At 43.8% G+C, this 13,280-nt stretch overlaps 1 protein-coding gene across 2 annotated transcripts in view; it reads left to right on the top strand.

Annotated features, from left to right (window-relative positions):
• Positions 1-1,258: 1,258 nt before the first annotated feature.
• Positions 1,259-13,280, top strand: part of LOC125427466 (collagen alpha-1(XXVIII) chain-like) — a 55,009-nt gene continuing 42,987 nt past the window's right edge. For both annotated transcript variants that reach the window (XM_048486940.1, XM_048486939.1), the window contains exons 1-7: positions 1,259-1,375; positions 2,886-3,046; positions 5,808-6,376; positions 8,493-8,513; positions 10,524-10,583; positions 11,818-11,871; positions 12,626-12,670. In XM_048486940.1, coding sequence (XP_048342897.1) covers positions 2,893-3,046; positions 5,808-6,376; positions 8,493-8,513; positions 10,524-10,583; positions 11,818-11,871; positions 12,626-12,670 — 903 coding nt within the window. In that variant the 5' untranslated portion in view covers positions 1,259-1,375; positions 2,886-2,892. The remainder of the gene's footprint in view (positions 1,376-2,885; positions 3,047-5,807; positions 6,377-8,492; positions 8,514-10,523; positions 10,584-11,817; positions 11,872-12,625; positions 12,671-13,280) is intronic.

The following is a 13,280-nucleotide window of genomic DNA, read 5'->3' as shown; positions in this document are numbered from 1 at the left end:
GGCTTGTTCTTATGTTCTTATGTTCTTATGCTTGGAGAATCAAAAATCTGAATACTAGAGGCTATACTTTCTCTTCCAAGGATTGACACATGCTGGATATCAAGAATCATATTTATCACTCTAGAGAGAGCAAAGATACAGTCAAAACGTTTGCTGGGGGTGTCTGCTTAAACAACAACAGAGTTAACTTTATAACTTCAGATGCACGTGCTCACTAACATGTAAGCAATGGCTATCTGACTGACCAATAGCTGATCAATAGATCAGGTCATTAAGAGTGACCTTCGGCAACTTGTTTACGCACAAACAGTTAACCCTTTTATAACTGGGTTGTGACAGGCACTTGCAAAATCCCAACAACTTTTATTTTGCTTACCAGCTGGTTAGCAAATATATGTGCATGGACTTATAACGGTCTGTCTTCTTGTTCATGCGCTGTTCTTGTGATATATGACCAGTGGTGGGATTCAGCAGGTTCACACCACTTCGGCAGAACTGGTTATTAAAATGATAACCCTGCCCCTAGAATGGTGCTTGTAAACAAACAGTTGTTAAATTATTTGAACCCCACCACCAGAACCGGTTGTTAAATTATTTGAATCCCACCACTGGGTCTGACTGTTCCACCTTTATTATTAAATTGAGCACTTTGCTTCTAACTATGGTTGGTTTTTCCACACACTACCAGTAGCTCAAGTGTAGTAGTTATTCCTTGGTTTGATTAGCTTGCTCTGCTACCCCCCCCCCTTTTTCTGTCATTTTGGCATTTTCTGAAAACGCCTTTCAGAAAAAACCACACCCAATTAAGTTTAAACATGCCCACTCATTTATCAGACTTCACCCCTTCTTTCCACAAGATTTTTGTGTCTGCCCACCATTGTGGTATGAACTAGGGTTGAACTGGGATCTGGCTGACCCAAGGATGAGGTCACCAGGTGACCATTGGCCAGAATGGTGTAACCTGCTTTTGGACTCCACTGGAGAGAAAGGCAGAGGTGAAAATGAAGTAAATAAAATGAAATAAAAATTCCAAACTGAAAGCTCCCAATACAAGCCATTCCCCCCTTCTTATAAGTTAGACAAAACTAACCCTGAGGAAATGTACAGCCCATGAAACATCGCACATTGCTCCAGCACAAATATGTGTCAAGCAGTGAATTTGGGTTGGGGGAATGTAGCTTTGGGTGGGTCCCCCAGGATTGGGGGAGTGGTTTGTTTTCTTTGTTCACACTTTCATCTCTCGTCCTGCTCCCCTTCACAGTCCCCTCCTCGCTTCACTTTTAGAGAGAGGGGATATTTCTAGCTTGGAACAGCCAAGGCAGGAACATCAAGCAGATTTTCTTCTCCGGGGCAGCAGTCACTGTTCATTCCAGAGGTAAGAATGCTTTCCCCCCTCTACTGTAATGCTACTTGTGAGAGAAAGCCACATTTATCAAGACAGGGGGTTTAGAGGGATCACTGTTTTTGTTTGGATTTCTGTAGTGAATAATGTCTTCCCCCCCTGAGATTAGAGACACAAAAGACCCGACTCTGATTTATGTGTCCAGTGATTTTTATCACCATTAACGGTTCTCATGTGACTGGTTTGGTTGGGGATGTGGCACAGCAACTCCCAGTGAAACTCTTCGCAAGTGGATCACACCCTGTGAAGTGGAAAGGAACACACAAAGTACACAATCAATTCAGCCACGGAAAACTGTAATGCTGTAGCTGAAGGGCAACAAAAGATATTTGTTGAGACATCTTGTATCAATGTAATTTGTGTGTTGGATAACAGAGTGCCTTTTTAGGAACAATGCCCTCCGGTTACACCTATCATTACGATGGCTGGCATACAACTACCAAGGATGTCTTCAGTAAATGCTTAGTAATGCTATTACCAAACATTGCTGGGAGATGTCCACTGACAGGACATTATAAATTAATTTGCTGTTCTAGTTAGGCAACCTGATTGTAAACCTGGTTGTAGTTATGATGAAAATTTCAACAAGTCTGTGACCTCACTCTATGGGGGAAAAGCAAGGGAAAAAGCTGTGCAGATTTGCCCACCATTGACCCTTTTTATTATTGTTGTTGTTGTTGTTGTTGTTGTTGTTGTTGTTGTTGTTGTTGTTGTTGTTGTTTCACTGCTTAGAGTATTCTAGAAATAGCATGGGGTATAAATGAAGGAAACAGGAAGAATGCTGAATTATCCAGACTAGGAATACAAGTGTCTGTTCAAGCAAAGTACTATGTATTAGCCTAGCCCTAGTCCATTTTGCAGGGTTGGTGTAATTATTATTCTTTATAAAGTCCTTGGCTCATTCCGCACATGCAGAATAATGCATTTTCAAACTGCTTTCAGTGCTCTTTGAAGCTGTGCGGAATAGCGAAATCCACTTGCCAACAGTTGTGAAAGTGGTTTGAAAACACATTATTTTGCGTGTGCGGAAGGGGCCCTTCAAAAAGTAGGTGTGGCATAGTGAAGGAGTCAAAAAGATCAAACCCTGTCTGCAGGCTTACAATCTGTAGCCTTCTGTGAGTAGGAAATGAAATAACCCCCATCTAAGTTTATTTTTTTATTTGTTCGTTAGTTTTGATATACCACCCCATCCCCTCAGGGCTCTGGGCGTGTACACGTCAATAGAAAAATAAGTTGTCGTCACTCTCCTTAAAACAAAATGTGATGCAGAAATTTTTAACCCTTTGAAATTCTTCAGAAGCCATCATTGCATGCAGTGGTCTCAATGCAAGAGAAAATGTGTGCTGGAAAAGTTGGATTATTGGGTTGTGTTTCAGAGCTTTATATGCACTCATATTTTGGGCAGAGTTGGTAACTAAGGAGATTTGTCTCTTCCTGTTCATTCTGCAATCTGTAATCACCTTTTTTGTGTCTTTTGGCCAAGGTGTACCATGTTCTTCAGATTATGGTGGCTTTTGTTCCTGGCTGACCATCTATTTTTGGCACAAAATACCAATGAAGAAAAAAGAAATGCAGTGAAAAAACAAAAGTCCAAACCTTTCCTATCAAATGCAGTAGAAAAATACCCTAGCTCAAGCGACCAAGGTGACTGTATTTTAACTGATGCTTCTGAACTATAATTTCTGCCATTGCTTTATTTTCACTTTAGGGAAATTAACTGCTTAGAAATAGGAAGGCTATTCTAGAGCTTGTGCACATGTTCACCATAAGGTTCAGGAAAAGACTGACTCTTCCATCACTACTAGATTTTGTCCCATTTTATTTTGTACTTTGTATGCTAAACTGGAGGACATCCAAATGAGTTGGTAAAGTGTTCTTGGTTCTTGTTTGTTTGTTTTGCCAAACACTTTTTAATATAGTTCTCCCCTCTATGTCTTAGGTGTGTGACTTCGGCTGCCCATTGTCGTTTCCTAGCCAGATTCACCAGCATTTCTATGGCACTGAATAATTCTGCACCAGAAAAGTGAATCTGTTCCCCCACCTTTCCTCGTAAATTTCCCCTGTAACCTCTGTGCCTGCATAGAGTGAAAAATCAACGGTTATCCTCTAGAGTTGCAATTTTTGATACAAGTTTTTGGGTGGGAGGCATTTTGCCACAGTTTAATGAGTAGAAACGGGAAACTCAAGGTTTTCATTGCATGAATAATATCATCTGATACTTGCTTGCAAATAAAACTGATGTTAAAGAGACAGCTAGAGAGACCAATATAAAAGTTGGCAACCCTAAAAACTAGAAAAGGCATAGAAGCATGAAGCAGCAAATGCTCAAGTTAGGTTTGCCAACTGCCTAGAAAAATACAACCTGCCCCTTTATTACGGTTTTATTGGATGTTAACAGATAATGTTATTTACCTTCATGACAAGAAGTGCTTCACACATCCATTTCCATTCATTAAGCCTGTGTTAAAGTTGGTAAGGGGAGGTTCTCGGGTTCAAACCCCCCCCCCATTACATGTCCAAAGCTCCCCACCCCCACCCTGTTTGTGGTTTTTTGTATTTTTAAAGTTTTTTTTTCAGTTTTTGGCCTGCAGGGGTTGCAGTTTTTAGGCTAGCAGCACCAAAATTTCACTAATCCACCCCCATTGATTCCAATGGGAGCTAATAGGAGATGGGGGCTACACCTTTGAGTGAAAACTCAACAGTTAAGGACCCCCTGAACTAAAATTCACCAAACCTGGAGAGTCTCCAAAATTCATCAGGAGAGTCTCCTAAAGATACCCTGAAAGTTTGGTGCTGCTAGCTTAACAATTGCACCCTGACAGCACCCCCCCCACACACACAATTTCCCCAGATTCTCCTTTTAAGTCCACCCCCTTCGGCATGGATTTAAAGGAAGAATGTGAGGTCCCCAGTTTAAACATTGAAAGTGATGCTGTTTCAGGGTGGGGGAAAATCCACCCCAAAACAGCATCACTTTCAATGTGGTTTTAACTGGGGACCCCAGATTCTCCCTTTAAGGTGGATTTAAAAGGAGAATCTGGGCTCCGTAGTTTAAACACCATTGGCCCTTTCCGCACATGCAGAATAATGCACTTTCAATCCACTTTCAATGTACTTTGAAGCTGGATTTTACGGTGTGGAATAGCAAAATTCGGGCCATTGAAAGTGCTGCTGTTTGAGGATGGATTCCAGCATCACAGTGGCCGCCCATGGAGGGGGGTGCAAAACTCAGATTTTGCACCAGTCTCCATTTTCCTAACTACGCCTCTGCCCGGAGGGGAGGGCAGAAGGGACTGCCGGCTGCCGGCTGGGAGCCCAGCTGGTGGGGATGGCAGGGCAGGGTGGGGTGGGGTGGGGCAGGACAGGACATGGGGGGGCAGGGGAGTCTGCCGTCCCTGGCCTCGGAGAACTGCTTTTATAAGCACTGAGGCTGGGGGCGGGACTTGGGAAGGTGAGGCCGTGCCCCCAGGGCAGGTGGGGGTATGGCCCCGCCCCGAACCCCCCATAAAAATCTATACCTACGTCACTGCGCTCCAGGCTTTTTAGGAACCCTGAGGTGGGCAGCTGCTGAGCCCCATGTCTTCTAGGAAGTCACTGCCATTTCTCCCCATTGGTTGCCAGGTTGGGAAATACCTCGAGATTTGGGGGGAGCCCGAGGAGAACAGGGTTTGGGGAGGGGAGAGACCTCCATGCGGTATAATGCCACTGAGTCCACCTTCCAAAGCAGTCATTTTCTCTGGATGAACTGCTCTCTGTCACCTGGAAATAAGTTGTAATTGCAGGTGAACTCCAGCCACCACCTGGAGTTGGCAACTGTACCACCCATGCTTCTCCCCTGCTGCCTATCTGCTTGCCTGGGGGGGGGTTCCTCCCACCACCCACACTTCCATCTGCAAGCACTGCCCAGTACTGCTATGGAGAGGATATGCAGGAGAGAATGGGAACAAGGCCCACTATTGTTTGGAAAGGGTGTATGAATGAGGGCTAGCAAATGAATGAATGGGAAGGAGAAAGATCCATCAGTGGATAGTAGGGGAGGAGAACACAGTCAGGTGGGCAGGGAGGTGCAAGTGGGGAGTGCAGTGGGGGCAGGGGAAGAAAGGGGGTCCCTGGGCACTCTCAGCCTAGGGCCTATCAAAATCTGAAACCAGCTCTGAACCCTAAACCTAGTTGTCCACCCACCAGTCCTATCATCAGGGCACTAGTCTGATGTAACTAGTGATATCTTTGCCCTGACCTGGATGGGAGACCACCAAGGCCTATCAGGGTCACTATGAGAGGAAGGTAAAGGTGAACCTCCCTGAATGTCTCTTGCTTTGAAAACCTCACTAGATCACCCTAAGTTGGCTGGGACTTGACAGCACTGTCCACATAATGTCTTTATCTAACAGTGTGTTATTTCTAGATGAAGACTGCATCCTGGAAATGGCTTTCCTCCTGGACAGCTCAGAGAGCGCTAAGAACTTCAATCACGAACAGCAGAAAAACTTTGTCTTGGAGATAGTGGACAGAATGAAAGGACTGCAACTCACCTCTGGACGTACCCTCAGCTGGAAGATAGCCTTACTCCAGTATAGCAGCACTGTTCTCATAGAGCAAACTTTCAAAGACTGGAAGGGCCCGGATGCTTTTAAATCTCGCATCGCTCCCATAACCCACATAGGGCATGGGACCTACACTACCTACGCAATCACCAACCTCACGCAACTGTACATGACCGAAGGGACTCTTGGTAGTGTGAAAGTTGCTGTGCTGTTGACAGATGGAGTAGACCATCCAAGAAACCCAGACATTTTTTCAGCTACTGCTGATGCTAAACATCAAGGTATTGTGTTCTTCACAGTGGGGATGACCAGAGTAGCTGAGGAGGTGGCCAATGCTGCCAAGCTCCGGCTTCTTGCTAGCGTTCCTGCATCCAGGTTTGTCTTCAATCTGCAAGAGAAAGGAATTGTGGAAAGAATTCTCAATGAAATGGTAGGGAGAGACAAAATTTTCAGTAGCGGCTATATACAGTATATACAAGTTATGGTACATAAGCATACTGTGTGCTTCTTGCATTAAAATAATTAATATATCATTATTATCACTAGAGACGTACTGCCCATGGGGACACGCCATTCGATCACCGGGGGAGGGGGGGGAGGTGCTGGCTGGGTCCCAACGCCTGCCTCTTCTGCACTGCGGTGTCCCAGCCGGCGCCTGACGGCTCCCTCCATGCTGAGGTGCCGCTTGCCAGCCAAGCCGCCTGCCACGGTGATCTGAGCCACCCACCACCAAGCCCTTCCCTCCCCGGCCTTCCTGCGGGCTGCCATAAGTGGGGCACAGGGGGCGGGCAGCCGGGGGGGGGGAGGCGGGGAGCGGGTCATGCCCCAGGCCTCTGATTATCACATTATATATATTGCTGTTGCTGTTACTGATGCACCTAAAAGAACAGGGCCCAAACAGCAAACTTATCATCAGTGGTGCCCGTAGGGATGGACTTGTGGGCAAGTCCAAGGTATCACCCAAATACTCACACACCCCAGTTCAGTAGAGAGGCCCCTAATAATGCAATCCTATACAGAGTTACTACAGTCTATGCCTGAATGCATAGGACTGCATTGTAAAGCACTGTAAAGAGACAATAAAACTTGGCCCAGTTTATCGTCCTTTTTATTCTTCTACTTCCTTTCCCCAGTGCATTCTGGGAAGGGGTGCTCATAAAACAATCCAGAGTCTAAAATCATCATTCTACTGATCACAGTCTAACAGTGCAATCTAGAGTAGAGCTACACTAATCTAAGTGTAAACTCTGATAACGATTGCATTGCAAATAGAACTAAATTTAAAAAAATAAAACTAACCTGAGAATACAGGATTATATATGTCTCCTTAGAAGATTTGATATTCATTTTTAAATGTTTTTAAAAATTCCTTAGTATCTCTTTAAAAACTTGTGTGTTATGAAGGATTGAAATGTTCTTCATTCAGTATTACTAATTTGTTGCCTTTCTTAGTGATTGTACTTCTACCATTCCACTTCCAAAGCTCAGTATTTGGTATACATGATACTTCTCCTAAGCAATTAATTCATTGTCTTTCTGTTTTCCATGCAGAATGAGATTAGGGCTGCCATATATCTCTTTCCAACAGGATGAAGAGAAGTCTGGGCTAATTACTGAACTTCCTTTTAAAAGCTTTATTTGGTTTTTTAATTGTCTTTGCCAATTATATACTGAACCACCCCTTCTGTGCAGGGCCAGAAAAGACTTTCACGTGCCCTTTTATTTCAGTTCTGTCCAGGATTCTATGGTTGGCTAGAGAGGCCTAAGGGAGAGGGTTGATTTCATGGTCCTGTTTTCTTTACAAGCTTTGGTACATAACAGGTGATGATACACATTTGAAGTTTTGAAGGTCTTCTTATTGATTTATATCTGTTATATAGCAGGAGCAGTAGTGGCGTAGTGGCTAAGAGCAGGTGCACTCTGATTTGGAGGAACCGGGTTTGATTCCCAGCTCTGCCGCTTGAGTTGTGGAGGCTTATCTGGGGAATTCAGATTAGCCTGTGAACTCCCACACACGCCACCTGGGTGACCTTGGGCTAGTCACAGCTTTTCGGAGCTCTCTCAGCCCCACCCACCTCACAGGGTGTTTGTTGTGAGGGGGGAAGGGCAAGGAGATTGTAAGCCCCTTTGAGTCTCCTATAGGAGAGAAAGGGGAGATATAAATCCAAACTCTTCTTCTTGTTCTTAACTGAGGACCTCAGATTCTCCCTTTAAATCCATGCTGAAGGGGGTGGATTTAAAAGGAGAATCTGGGGAAATTTGGGGGGTGCCTGCTGTCAGGGGTGCAACTGTTAAGCTAGAAGCACCAAACTCCTCCTCCTCCTCCTCCTCCTCTTCTTCTTCTTCTTCTTCTTCTTCTTCTTCTTCTTCTTCTTCTTCTTCTTCTTCTTCTTCTTCTTCTTCTTCTTCTTCATAGCTCAAAAGACACACCAGTTTTGTCTATTAAAACAGATAGCAGTGCTTGTATTATTTCAGGTCTGTGGCCTTGTGCAGTGTTGTTTTACCTACAACAGTACTAATTTTGTTTGAAATATCTATTTCCACAGAAAGATCTGGCAGAAGAAGGGGTGAGTATTATTTGTACCCAATATTCATCTCTCTTTTTTTTAGATGATTGGGACTACAGTAGAGAAGTGGGGGTTCAGCTTCCCCTCCCCCCCATATTCCTGACCCAAAACATCTTCAGTAGGACACTATTTGCCCCAATTCAGGGGCTACACATTCTGATTTCAAGTCAGGGAATTGGCACAGAAGGAGTGCTGAATACCCTTCTCCCCCTGTGCCATGGCCCTGGTCTGAACTGAGACCTGGCTAACATGGGCAGCAAGTTCCTTCACACCTGACGTCTGACTGCTTCAGTCAGTCAGTTGAAACCATACTCGAAGGCCAGTGTGGTGTAGTGGTTAAGAGCAGTGGACTCTGACTGGGCTTGGTTCCCCATTCCGCTAAATGAGCGACAAACTCTTATCTGATGAACTGGATTTGTTTCCCTGATCCTACACATGAAGGCTGGTTAGTGCCCTTAGGCTAGTCACAGTTCTCTCAGAACTCTCTCAGCCCCACCTACCTCACAAGGTGCCTGTGAAAGAAAGGGAAAGGAGTTTGTTCCCTGTGAGAGAAAGGGAAAGGAGTTTGTTCGCTGCCTGGGGCCCCTTACAGGAGAGAAAGGTGGGGTATAAATCCAAACTCTTCTTCTTCTATGTCAGGAAAATTATTCTTATACACGTAGAACTTCCTTTCAACAGCAGAAGAAAGTAGAAAACAGCTTGTGGACTATGTGAATATACCGTGTTTCCCTGAATATAAGACATCCCCGGAAAATAAGACGTAGTAGAGGTTTTGCTGAAATGCGAAATTGAAGGCATCCCCCCAAAATAAGACGTAGCAAAGTTTTTGTTTGGAAGCATGCCCAACGAACAGAACACAGAAAAATAAGACATCCCCTGAAAATAAGACATAGCGCATCTTTGGGAGCAAAAATTAATATAAGACACTGTCTTATTTTTGGAGAAACATGGTAGCTACAACATGTCCAGACTTTAGATAAGCTGGAATTGGCTCTGTACATTTCTTTCTTGAAATGGCAAACATGAAGGATATTTAAGACTGCTCAGAAAGCTGAAATTTGAACAATGGCTTTTTCTGCACAGAACATTTAAAACGTGCAAATGTTTTGGCTTTTTTTGTTTGCACAACGGGGAAAAAGAAAACATTCCAGGCAAAAATAGTTCTTTCCTTTTTTTAAAAAAAAAAGTCACTGTCATATCTTTAAAGCTGTTGAGATGCAAAATCGGGGCAGCCTTGCTGATTCTCATATCATGTCTACAGAGTTTCGAAGATACCTCACAGAAAAAAAAGGGAAAAACATGTATGCATAATTGACAGGCAATACTGACCTTATTAGTGCACAGCAATGATGGAAATGACAGGCAGCTGTGATATAACAAAAGGTCTGTAGGACACTTTAGCAAATAGCGGACAGCACAGAGAAGCAGCAGAAAATGGCGGGCAGCAAGCAGGAGAGAAACGGAAGTGAGAGCTTCAATATTGTGTGGGAGAAATAAAACACCAGGAAGTGTTTTGAAAACATTTCAGGAAAAAAGATCGCCAGTTTAGTGTTTCCAAATAAAACCGTTTTGGGCTGAAATGGAACATTTTGAGGGAAAAGCTGTGCAGAACTCTCCAAAACGTTTCTATTTCTGTCCTCAAGACATTTTATTTGTATTGTACAGAAAAAAACAATGCTGGTAGTGAGAGCAGAAAGAAAAATATAACTTTTGACTGTGTTGTGGAAAGAGAACAAGAACATTGGGTAACAAATCAAGAGGTGTGAAAGTCAAAACCCAGTTGCAGAACTGGAGAAAAACAACTCTTCTAAGAGTATATAGTTTCATAGTTGTATGAAAGTAATAAAATAAATTAAATGCTTGGTGAACAGAGTGCTCAACTTGATGGGCCTTTGGTCTGATCCAACATGGCTCCTATTATGTTGCAATGTAAAAATAAAAGAGAACTCAATCTTCCTGGCTAAATAAACTGGATTAATTTTTCTGGGTTGTTTTTCTTCTTCTTTCAAGTGTCCACTGCCTCCCATATGTAACTGTGAAAAAGGAGAAAGGGGTCTACCGGGTCCTGCTGTAAGTTGTTGTTTTACTAACTTTCTTTCTCTTATGCTTACCTTTTATTGTGAATGAGGATTACGGGTGCAGAGTTGTTAATTAGCCACAGCTAATGAATAAAACTCATATTTGTAGATGCTGGCCATGAGTGCTTTGATTGTGTATTCTTGCATGGCAGGGGGTTGGACTTGATGGCCTTTGTGGTCTCTTCCAACTCTATGATCCAGTACTGCAAGTGGAAAGAAGCTTCATTTAGCACATGAGAGAAGGACCATTTTTGCCAGTTTTTCCTTTCCTACTGTAGGCCTCCCAGATTGTACTCCTATACCAGGAGCAATTTATCCTTTGACCAGATCTGTTCTGCCAGCAAATCTCCACTTGAAGTCCTTTTGGACCCAACCCATGCATGAGACATGTACATACTACTTCAGACCATAGGTAGGATCAGAGAGAATCAGAAAACCTCCTCTGTGTTAAAAACTCCCTGCAAAAGGAGCAGTTCTGCATCACCTACTACCTGATTTTTAAAAAACTCTGGAAGTTATCATTGGGCCTTTCCCCACTTACCATAAGCCCTGCGCTACTTGAGGAGAGTAGCGCGGGGTTCCTCCTCCCTCCCCACGGCAGGGGCGGCCACAGCGCAGCCGCCCCGATGCTGCCGCCGTCGCGCCCCCTTAGCACGCAGCATCCCAGGCGCTTTTCCGAACAGCGCCTTTTGACGACCCCGCACAGAGCACGGGGTCGTGGGGACGCCTGGGTGCGTGCCTGGGCCACTCTGCAGTAAATGGCTGTTGGAGATGAGGTAACTTACATTCAAAGTTTTACAGCTTTTGTAGGTTCCAAGGCACTCCATACAATCTTGAGAGCTAGAATTGCCAGTCCCATTTCCCACCACTGCTCTGAAAAAAATAACATTTTAAAAAATGGTCACTGGTCTATGGCATGACATCACTTCTGGGAAAATTCGGAAGTGACGTCACATCACTCTAGAAATCACTGGAGATTCTATGGTAAAACCATAAAACCTTCATCAATTCCTAGTGAGGGCTGACATCACCTCTGGGTTTTCCTGGAAGTGATGTCATGTCATCATTGATGCACCCCCCCCCTCCCACATCCCTGCTTTTTCTCCCTCAGTTTTCCTCAGGCTGAGCCTAGCAATCCTATAGAGAGCCCCTATATGTAATTCACAGATACAGTCAAGAATGTAGGGTAATTCCTTAACTTTCCCTCATTGTTTTACTGTTTTCAGGGTAAAAAAGGTCGCCCTGGTGATGATGGAGCTACTGGTCCAAAGGGAGCTAAGGTAATATGACATGGGAAATTTGAGTAAAATGTTTATTAGCGTTCAAATTAATTTGGAAGGGAGAATGTTGAAATGAAAGTATGTTCAGTCACTTGTCAGACCATACTACACGTGAATCCCAGACTGGAGCCTCCAAACCACTTACTACAAAAAGCAGCTGTGAGAGATAGGAGGATGATATAGATTGGCATGGTGTACTGGAGAAGAGGGTGATTAAATCCTCTCCCTGCACAATTTCCCTCTGATTACTTTTAGTTCTAATTGGATGGGGGTGGAACGAGGAAAACAAAATCATGTGCGCCTGTCCTACCAGAGCTAAAAGAAAATTTTGGATCCATGAATCAAGGCTTGGGGAGAATGGGCATTTAAATTTTCTTCCCTAATATCATAGCCCTTATCCCTCTGTGTGTGTGTGTGTGTGTATGTGTGTGTGTGTGTGTGTGGGCAGGGGTTATGACTGCCTTATACCACTAAATTACAAGTGGAAGAATCCAGTTATGGATCCCCAACATAATGTTGTATAGCCCTGAGATAATAGTTCTGACTTACGGCTTTCCCTGGTGGGGTTTTCAAGGCAAGGGATGGTCAGAGGTAGTTTGCCATTGCCTGTGTCCATGTCACAACCTTGATATTCCTTGGAGATCTTCCATCCAAATACTGGATAGGGTCAGGACTGAGAATGTGTGACCGGCCCAAGGTTGCGAAATGTTCACCTAATATTACAAGGTTTAAAATGAAACTTTGATGTTTCTAGGGAGAGCCAGGCTTAAATGGAATTCCAGGAAGAGATGGGACGGAGGTAAATACTCATTTTTCTTTCTTATTTGCATTCTTCCATTGGGGTGGGGTGGGTACCTACCTTATATAAAACAGCTAATTTGCTCCAGTTACTCCCAGTCTAAAGGTATATAGCTGAATTTAAGTAATACCTTGGCGGTCAAGGCACTATTCCAGTTATTGTTCCTACCTCACTAAATGGGGGAAGAATGGCCCTGTTATTGACCAGGGAAACTCTTGGAGGGCTACTGCCCCAATGGGCCTCAGGCAAACAGGATCAAGCAATATGGTACTGCCACCACTTCAGGCCATTTTAACATCCTAATCCACTCCTATCACTAAAGTTGTTTACAAAATGTTGTCAAAACGTTGCTGTACTTCTTTCCTGTTCCAGGGTGGGACTTAAACACCTTTTGACATGTTGTAATGACTACTGCAAAGATAATAGTTTATTTTTGAATTTCGAGAAATCAGAAATAGTTGTTTTTACTAGCTCTTGGAGACCACTTCAGTGGGTTTTGGAGGATAACATAGGTTGTTGATGCACAATTTAATGCATGGAATAGTTTGGTCAAAAATAAAATCCCAGCACTAGGATACTTTATTGACGCACTTTTAATGAAATCTATCGT

This window comes from Sphaerodactylus townsendi, linkage group LG02 (genome assembly GCF_021028975.2).
Source record: "Sphaerodactylus townsendi isolate TG3544 linkage group LG02, MPM_Stown_v2.3, whole genome shotgun sequence".
In the NCBI taxonomy this organism is placed as follows: domain Eukaryota; kingdom Metazoa; phylum Chordata; class Lepidosauria; order Squamata; family Sphaerodactylidae; genus Sphaerodactylus; species Sphaerodactylus townsendi.
This window is presented reverse-complemented; position numbering and strand designations above follow the sequence as displayed.